The 9,989-nt window shown below is 49.2% G+C and overlaps 1 protein-coding gene across 1 annotated transcript; it reads left to right on the top strand.

Annotated features, from left to right (window-relative positions):
• Positions 1-609: 609 nt before the first annotated feature.
• NPM3 (nucleophosmin/nucleoplasmin 3) lies at positions 610-9,415 on the top strand. The gene is made up of 5 exons (XM_056532870.1): positions 610-747; positions 1,111-1,196; positions 4,376-4,495; positions 6,744-6,837; positions 8,781-9,415. Exons 1-5 carry the CDS (start codon positions 708-710, stop codon positions 8,894-8,896), a joined length of 456 nt encoding a protein of 151 aa, XP_056388845.1. The 5' UTR covers positions 610-707; the 3' UTR covers positions 8,897-9,415.
• Positions 9,416-9,989: the final 574 nt, after the last annotated feature.

Genomic DNA, 9,989 nt, shown 5'->3' with positions numbered 1-9,989 from the left:
TTATGATTTTTAAAAGGTAAGGAGGAAAAAACGAAAGTGCAAAAACGGAAAAACCCTGAGTCCTTGAGGGGTTAAAATCTACAATTTAGTAAAGATTTTTTTTTTTCCATTAAATCATATAAATAAAAAATGCAGAGTAAAAAGGCGTGTACTAACATGCAGCCACGTTGCTTGCTCCTTACAGTGGTGAAGATAGCGTACACTAATAGAAGTAGGTGCAGTGACGTCACACAGAGCGCCCTCTGGCGCTAGCAACCTGTAAAATGGGCGGAGTGTAGAAAGATAGGCGTGTAGCGCTCTACAGTGACGTCACTACTTAGGCGGAGCTTAGGATGGGCGTGTAGATTTCTACAGTTACGTCGCGCTTTCCACCTCTCGCGCTAGCAGGTTGCACTGTCGGCGGAGCTAAGGATAGGCTTGTAGGGCTCCATAGTAACATGACGCTTCTAGCCACTCCCCCTCGCGCTGACTGCCCGTACTGTAGGCGGAGTGTAGGAGAGGCGTGTAGGGCTCCATAGTAACATGACGCTTCTAGACACTCCCCCTCGCGCTGACTGCCCGTACTGTAGGCGGAGTGTAGGAGAGGCGTGTAGGGCTCTACTCCGACGTCACGCGGCTGGCTCCTCCCCTTCCGCTCCTGTCTAGGTAGTGCGGTGTGCGCTGTAACCCACGTGTGTTGTAGTTCGTGTCTTTAACAATCAGAAACGATGGAGGACATGATCCCCACCATGGAGTCCTACATATTCGGTAAGTAGTATATATGGGGGGGAAGGGTAGATATTTAGTGTGTCTGATTTTCTGGTGTAGGACTAGAACTCCCAGCATTTTCTATATAATTTATATTTTCAGATATAAAGTTTGTATTGTATAGCAGTAATGCAAATTCCGGCATACACCCCCCACGGACACACTCCTGAATGGTATATCCCAGTGTTTCCCAACCAGTGCGCCTCCAGCTGTTGCAAAACCACAACTCCCAGCATGCCCGGACAGCCTCTGGCTGTCCGGGCATGCTGGGAGTTGTGGTTTTGCAACAGCTGGAGGCGTGCTGCTTGGGGAAACCCTGTGATACCCGCTCAGTTTGTCACCTCTCTTCTCTGTATACCCCAGGGTGTGAGCTGTCCGCAAAGACCAACCACTACACGTTCAAGGTGGAAGAAGATGACGACTTTGAGCCCAACCTGTCCCTCTGCACTGTAAGTACTTCATATAACACCTGCCACTAGGGGGCAGGCTAGGATGTTGTCTCCCCCAGGAGCCGAGCATAATGGAAAAGGCTTGCGTTATTATCGTGTCCTTCAGCTGTGCGTCAAAAGGAATTCCATAGTGTGTATCGTATAGATTTGGCTTTAGCAAAGGTGATCTCTAATGCAGCGGTTCTCAACCTTTTTGGCGACTGTACACACAAAGGCTGAAAGTGTGTCAGCGAGTACCCACTCGTGTGGAACACCCACAGACCAAAGGTGTGTTCTTACCGTTATACTAATGCGATACTTAATCCCCTTGTGCCATTATTTCCCCCCCCCCCCTCCATTTTAATCCCCTTGTGCCATTATTATCCGATATGGCAAAAGGGAGGGGATCAGAGGAAAGGGGGGGAATGGCGCAAGAGGATCAGAGTGAGGGAGGAATAATGGTACAAGAGATTAAGATGGGGGGGAGGGTTAATCATTACTCCCCCCCCCCCCCCCCCACATCCATATTAATCCCCATGTGCCAATATCCCCGCCTCCATTTTAATCCCCTTGTGCTATTATCGGATATGGCAGAAGGGGATCAGAGGGAGGGGGGGATAATGGCACAAGGGGATAAAGATGGAGGGGGGGGGGGGATGATAATCATCACCCCCCCCCCCCATATTAATCCCCTTCTGCCATTATCCTCCCTCCCTCTGATCCCCTTCTGCCATATCCGATAATAGCACAAGGGGATTAAGATGGAGGCGGGGAATATTGGCACATGGGGATTAATATGGATGGGGGGGGGGGGAGTAATGATTAACCCTCCCTCCCATCTTAATCTCTTGTGCCATTATTCCTATCCCCCTCCCTTGCCCCGATCCCCCTGTTCTAATATAATATAAATATATATACACACACAAAAACCCTCCCTCCGTCCCATACACTTATATTTCACTTTACCAGGCCTCCTGCGGCCCTGTGTGGCCTGTCCTTGGGTGCAGCGCGTCCTGTTTTGGGGGGCCGCACTGATGTGCTGTTCTGCACCTCCGCACAGCGTCAGGGGAGGTCACTTGTTTCCCCGGCAACCACGCAGCTCCCTTACAGTAGCCGCAGCGCTGGCCGCGCTACTGTACAGAGAGCTGCCGCGGCTATGCGCTGACACATACTGGCCAATGCATTGCAGATATTTGTGCATTTGCATACCCCCCAAACTGGTGGCGTACCCCTAGGGGTATGCTTACCACCGGTTGAGAACCCAGGGTCTAATGGATCTCCGTAATGGCAGAACACAGTGGGTTGTGTTTGGTAGCCTGGGGATAGGTGTTATCTGCTGCTCCCATGAGCTTTTCGGGATACTCTGGGGGCTCCGGCCTTTTAACTTAAAGGGACCCAATCATATTTTACACTATATAATGCTTGGCAAAGCGTTATATAGGATAAAATCTCTATTCTCGCCATCACCGGTGGAGGCTCCTGCCCCCAGGGATGGTGACGATATGAACTAAGAAACTAGTCCCCGACGACCCCATAAGTAGTCTCCTGGGCCAGGAGCTCCTCTCACCTAGTCCCGTGTCTTCGGCCAGCAGCGACGCCCCCTCAGCTTGATTGACAAGCCGTTCTGCTCCGTCTGTTCAGATGACGCAGCCCGTCAGACGGAGCAGAACGGCTCGTCAATCAAGCAGAGGGGGCGTCGCTGCTGGCCGAAGACACGGGACTAGGTGAGAGGAACTCCTGGCCCAGGGGACTACCGTATTTATCAGGGTATACCACGCACCGGCCTATAACACGCACCCTCATTTTACCAAGGATATTTGGGTAAAAAAAAGGTTTGTGTGTGTGCATGCGTATACCCCTATACACTGTTTCTGACCCCGCAGAAGCCCCCAGGAAAGGCAGGGGGAGAGAGGCTGTCACTGCCCGCTTCTCTCCCCCTGCCTTTCCTGGGGTCTAGAGCCCTGCTGCCGCCGCTTCTCTCCCCCTGGCTATCGGCACCGCTGCCCCATTGCCTCCCACATCCCCGGTTTTATAATTACCTGTTGCCGGGGTCGGGTCCGCGCTGCTTCTAGCTCCGGCGTCTCCTGCGTCGTTGCTATGCGCTACGAGGCGCAATGACGAGTGACGTCTTCAACGTGACGCAGGAGACGCCGTAGCCAGAAGCAGCGCGGACCCGACCCCGGCAACAGGTAATTAAAAAAACCGGGGATGGGGGAGGCAATGGGGCAGCAGGGCTCTAGACCCCAGGAAAGGCAGGGGGAGAGAAGCGGGCAGCAACTGCCTCTCTCCCCCCTGCCTTTCCTGGGGGCTTCTGCGGGATCATAAAAACCGGGGATGGGGGAGGCAATGGGGCAGCGGTGCCGATAGCCAGGGGGAGAGAAGCGGCGGCAGCAGGGCTCTAGACCCCAGGAAAGGCAGGGGGAGAGATGCGGGCAGTGACAGCCTCTCTCCCCCTGCCTTTCCTGGGGGCTTCTGCCGGGTCAGAAAAACCGGGGATGGGGGAGGCAATGGGGCAGCAGCGCCGGCAGTCTCTGGACCCCAGGATAGCCAGGGGCAAAGAATCGGGCAGCAACGGGAGGTCTCTGGACCTGCAAAAGCCGCTGCAGTTCATTGATTTAAAGCACCCAATTTAAATAATTGAACTACAGCGGCTTATCGGCGTATAACACGCAGATAGACTTTAGCCTAAAAAATTTTGCCTAAAAATTGTGTTATACGCCAATAAATACAGTACTTATGGGCGCGGCGGGGAGCAGTTTATAAGTTCATATCCTCACCATCCCTGCAGGCAGGAGCGTCCCCTGGGGATGCGAGGATAAAGATTTTACCCTATATAATGCTTTGCCTTTTAGGGATGTACCGATACCTGCAGACAATATAAAAAAATACTGTACTCCGTTATCCAGTGTTGTGCTAAATCTGCCACACGATGATGTCATTTCACTGCGCGGCAGGTCCTGCACCACTCCGGCTTGCCAGGAGAAGGTCCTGCACCGATAACGAAATGGAACCTAACTACTTCGGGCTTATTAGGGTCAGTGAGGTCCTCATGTTTCTCTGTCACATGACAAAGTAGCAGTTATTGGTGTAAAAAAAATAAAATAAAAATAATAATAATGGCACCCGGGTCTGGTTAGAAGCCTTGGACAGGATCTTTCTGATTTTTATACACTGTAGCAATAATTCTTTACCTCCCATAGATCAGCCTTGGTGCAGAAGCCAAAGATGAGTATAATGTGGTAGAGGTGACGGGGCGCGATCATAATGATGAGGACATCACCGTGCCAATAGCCACCCTCAAGCTGTCCTGCCAGACTATGGTAAGTACCTGTGCACACCTATGGGAAAATGTAACTGAGGTGGTGTTGCCTGTGGATTTTAGCAGGGATACCATTAGTGTGCGGTCTCGTTATGGAGAAGGTCACCTTGTGGTCTGTCCCATCACTCTAGCTACTGTTTTGGCTCAACCTATGGGTAGCGCCATTGGTTCCTGGTTTTTAAGAGGGGGGGGGGGTCCTTTTGTTGTTCTGAGGTTTTCATGCTGCACTTGATTGTCCTAAATGTATAATGGTGCATCTTTATTTTATTTTTGTTGTTGTTGCTCTGCTAGTAATGTGCACCATCCCCTCGCTTTGCACTTTCACTATAGGGGGCAGCCATAAGCAGCGCCAATGCCACTTTCGGCTCTGATGCTAACCAGAGACTTCTTTGGGTGCAGTTTCCCAACCAATGTGCCTCCAGCTGTTGCAAAACTACAATGCCCAGACTGCCACAGGCTGTTCGGGCATGCTTGGCGTTGTAGTTTTGTAATAGCTGGAGGCACATTGTGCACTGCGGTCTCAAAAGTCAAAGCACGAGGGCTATGAGAATTACCAGCAAGACCTGTTGATGGCTCCCCCTATGGGCACTGTAGTGCAAGTGTAAAATGTGAATATGGTGCAGGCAACCATGTCAGACCTTCTGTCGGAAAGTCATTTATCCAATGAAGTTCTGAATCTCATAGACAGATACTGTGGGTGCCCATTAGGGTGAGATTAACCATTTGTTATATCCCAAATCTACTCTTATTCCATGGGGCTAACCCTATGTATAGCAATCCATCGGCTCCTCGGCAAGGGATCCACTCCTAGATGTGACCTGTAATAAGGTGTGATGTGGATTTCACCAGCGACAAACCATTTCCTATGGTAAAACAAGAGAAAAGTTTTCTAGTGGAATTCTGCGCAGACTAAAAAAGAAAAAGGTCTTTTTCTCTGGGATACATGGAGGGGGCGTGTCGGCTGCAGCTCCGGAAGGGGGTCGACACGCCCCCTCCAGCAGACTGCCGGGGCCCTGTTTAGGAGATCGTGGGGGGTCCCAGTGGTCAGACCCCCCCCACGATCTATAACATATGCCCTATCCTTTGGATAAGTTATGTTTCACTGCACTACTCCTTTGAGCCATGTTCACACAGTGGAATTCTGCACAGATTCCAAAGTTTGCTGAACGGAAATGCTGCAGAACTGCAGTGGAATTCTGTGTTCTCAAAACACAGAATTCGGCTGAAATTCTAAGCCCATTGTCTTCAGTGGGATTCCGCCGCAGGTCTTAAAATTTAGCGAAATGCCGAATTTCCCAGATGGAAATTCCTCTGTGTGAATGGGACAGCGGAATCCCATTAAAGTCAATAGGCAGTAAATATTTGCCTAAATTCTTCAGTGGAATAGACTTAGACTGTCTATGGTGTCTTCCTGTTGTCTTTAATGAGATGCTGCTCCACCATGCGCACAGCATCATTTCTGAGGCAAAATGTCAATTCTTTCTGCTGAATCCACTGAGAAATGCATTACGGTCTATGGGGACGGTGCTCTGAGCAGTCCTAGCGCCGGTTTGTTCTGCCAACGTCTGCTCTGAAATTTTCCGGACTTATATTCCACCATGTGAACAGACCCTGAGGGGTGTGTATGAGGTCTAGCAGACAGCAGAATAGGGAGTACAGCTCTGAAGTGAAATGCAGAACGTAACGCAATGTTAATACAAATAATGCAATGTAAATATGAAGCGACATCATTGGCCATTACCGGGATCATTAACCACGAAGCAGATCCCACGTAAGGGTAAGGTCACACGTAATGAATCTGCAATGTAAAATAAGTCATCCACCTATGATTGACCCCAGAGTGTGCGTAATGTGGTGTGCCCATGTGTCCGCTCGTAGCACCAATACGCTGCCATGAGCAAGATCTGAAGTAATATGCACGCGCATGCGCAGTTTTTACTCGGGCATTACGGTCGCTCCCTAAACTAGGCAGAGAGCGGCCACAATGTCTGAGTAACTGGTAATGCACGAGCATTTTACTACAGTCGCGCAGATCCCGGTCTGCTCATAGCAGCGGACACACAGGCCTAACCACAGGCACACTATAGGATCGGTCATCGGCAGATCCGCATCGTATTTTTCCGTTACGTTTGACCCTACCCTAAATTTGAAATCTATGTTTGTTACTGATTTAAAAAAAAAAAAATTGAGAAGTGAGTGTACATTTTCTCTCTTCCATCTCTTTGACCTTATATACTATTTTTACGCAGATTAATCTGGATAACTTTGTAATTCAGCCCCCGGTTACATTTCGCCTCAAGTCCGGCTCTGGTCCTGTAATGCTCTCTGGACAAGTCATGGTCGGTAAGTGCACAGCGGGTGCATGTGTGATCTGGATCAGCCCTGAATGACCTGCGGTTCTCCAGCTGTTGTCAAACTACAACTCCCAGCATGCCCTGACAGCGCATAACTAACAATCTAGCCTACATAACATTTATCTACATTGAGTTTTGTGCTAAAATTTTCAGCTGCCTCTCTCATTCTGTGGCAGGGTCGGGTGCTTGTCTGTCTGTGTCTAACACTGTGCAAACTGGAATAGAATGTGTGCAGGCTGTCAGGGATGCTTTATTGGGCACTGTCATCATTTAAGATAACACCATAGAGCAGAGCTTAAAAGTCCACACCTGGTAAATACTGCCGGAAATGAGACATCTGAGATCACTGCATTTAAACAGTTGTGGTGCGCATACATGGTGGCCCAGTGTCCGGTCGCACATGCCCCTAATCGTTTTTTAGGCCAGACCGAAGCCTGTGCTAGGCTTTGTTGCGGTCAGCCTGTCTTTATAATAGAGCGCCAATTTCAAATTAATGTAATACAGTGGTCCCTCAACTTACGATGGTAATCCGTTCCAAATGGACCATCGTTTGTTGAAACCATCGTATGTTGAGGGATCCGTGCAATGTAAAGTATAGGACAGTGGTCTTCAACCTGCGGACCTTCAGATGTTGCAAAACTACAACACCCAGCATGCCCGGACAGCAAACAGCTGTCCGGGCATGCTGGGAGTTGTAGTTTTGCAACACCTGGAGGTCCGCAGGTTGAAGACCACTGGTAGAGGAAGTTGTACTCACCTGTCACCGCTGCCCTGGATGTCGCCCTCCATCGCTGTCGCTGCGTCCCCGCGGTGTCCCTGATGATTCTGCCGCATGACTGCTCAGGCCTGGATCTCAGGCACTGAGCAGTCATTCGGCGATCGGACAGCGAGGAGGCAGGTAGGGGCCCTCCCGCTGTCCTGTCAGCTGTTCGGGATGGCGCGATTAGCCGCGGCTATCCCGAACAGCACGACTGAGCTAGCCGGCAACTATTAGAGGCGGGTCCCGGCTTCACTATGACGCCGGGCCCGCCGTGATATGATGCGGGGTTACTGTGTAACCCCCGCATTATATCAGGAGAGCAGGACCAAGGGCGTACCTGTACGCCCTTGGTCCTTAAGGGGTTAAAGGGGTACTCCGCCCCTAGACATCTTATCCCCTATCTGAAGTATAGGGGATAAGATGTCCGATCGTGGGGGGCCTGCCGATAGGGACCCCCGCGATCTCGGCTGTGGCACCCCAGACATCAGGTGCACTGAGCGAACACTGCTCCGTTCCGCATGATTGGCGATGTGAGGTGGAGACTCATGACCTCATGGTCACGGCCTCGCCCCCTCAATGCAAGTCTATGGGAGGGGGCATGAGACTTGCATAGACTTGCACAACGTTACGAGCCTCCAGTGCTGCACCTGATGCTCTAAACGAATGCTGGGTGCAGCAGGGAGATTACGAGGGTCCCGCCGCTGGCTCCCCCTGCAATCAGACATATCCCCTATCCAACAGAGCTTTGTTTGTGTAGTGTTAGGTTGCGTGCACACTACAGAATTTTCGCAGCTTAACATTCTGCAGCGGAAATTCCAGATCCTCTAAAGAAAAGAACATGTTTATTCTTTTGCCAGAATTCAATGGTGACGCCATGGTCCTAGCGCCGATGGTTTTCGGCAGTGCCCTCTGTGGATAGTGTCAATACACCTTTTATTCTTCTGCCTTATCTAGGACTTTGACTTTACAATATAATCATTATAACTGTGATGTCTCTGGTAATTCTGTCCCAATCTATACAGCAAAGCTGACTAGTGAACTGTAGAAATTTTTTTAGATTGTAAAGTCTACTCTAGTGGCCAGTACAAAAGCAGCAGTATTTTTAGATAAATAGCTACATCTAACAATAACACAATGTAAGTTGTTTGATACATTCCCTTTTTGCTTTGCAGCCCCCACCCCTTTAGATTCTGAGGACGATGATGAAGAGGAGGAGTCTGGTGACAGCGATGAAGAAGAGGAAGAATTAACCCCCATCAAACCAGCCAACAAAAAAATGAGAAACTGATGAAACTTAGCTTTTTGGCAACTATGTATAGTCCACTGGATGGACCTACAGATGGAGACCAACTGGAATTTTTAAGTGGCCATGAATTGTCATAGACCTTGGTAGAAAGCAATGCATACATAGTTATTAGAAGTGGCTCTATAGGTGCTGGAGGCCTCGTTTTTGAAGTTCATCCAACTGTGTTAAAGTGATTGGGAAATGTGCCCCTATTTAAGGAGAGGGATCCTAAAAAAAAAAACAGTCCACGCCAGTTATTGACTTCTCAGCCTCTGGTCACCGCTTGACTTATTTCAGGTGCGATTGCCAAGGTTTTATATTGTTTGCATCAATGTGATGTGGTGCTTACTCATTTAGGGCTTTTTACCTTGATACTAGAAATGACTGCCTATTATGATCTATACGTTTATTTTTGTACTTAAGCTTTAGTGTGTTTTTGTATTTTCTTAGTACAGTATTTTATCCTGTGCCAAAGACCCCAACACACTAAAAAATACAGTTTATCAAGTTCAACCTGTTGTGTGTTTTTTTTTTAGGTATTCTTAGGACACAGTACGATTTGTCTTACACTAGAGAATATTAGCACATAGATTCTGAACAGAACAAGAAATGACGATGTCCCAAGTGGAGAAGGCCTATTTCCTGGGCTTTTCCGTATAGAACAGGTGCATGTTGTGTTCCAACACTAACACAATGGGACTAAAAACAGTCAACTTGGTAATACGTTGCCTCAAAGTACAGCAGTGTAAATATCAATGATATAGGTGCATAAAAGGAATAGACAAGCTGCCATATGTGCCCTGAAGTATAGAGATGCATACCATACATATACAGTAGGGCTGGGCAGTATACCGGTTCATACCGAAATTTTTGTTCTGCACGATATGAATTTTAACCCATACCGCAATACCGGTTTGGCCCCTCCCCCTCAGGAATGAATAAATTATCAGCCCAGCACTGCGCCGTCCCCACATCGGGGAACTAATCCTATGTGACCTGCAAGCGCTGTTCTGCCCCCCCAATTAATTATTAGCCCAGCACTGTCCCCATCAGGGTACTTACTCGTATGTCGCCCGCATGCGCTGCCCTCCTTGTC

This window comes from Hyla sarda, chromosome 7 (assembly GCF_029499605.1).
Source record: "Hyla sarda isolate aHylSar1 chromosome 7, aHylSar1.hap1, whole genome shotgun sequence".
In the NCBI taxonomy this organism is placed as follows: domain Eukaryota; kingdom Metazoa; phylum Chordata; class Amphibia; order Anura; family Hylidae; genus Hyla; species Hyla sarda.
Note: the sequence above shows the minus strand (reverse complement) of the source record. Positions and strands in the feature narration are given on the sequence as shown.

Coding starts and splice junctions, on each gene's coding strand:
- NPM3 (XM_056532870.1), top strand. CDS start 708: ATGGAGGACATGATCCCCACCATGGAGTCCTACATATTCG. Junction 1,197..4,375: donor CCAACCTGTCCCTCTGCACT/GTAAGTACTTCA, acceptor TACCTCCCATAG/ATCAGCCTTGGTGCAGAAGC. Junction 6,838..8,780: donor CTCTGGACAAGTCATGGTCG/GTAAGTGCACAG, acceptor TTTGCTTTGCAG/CCCCCACCCCTTTAGATTCT.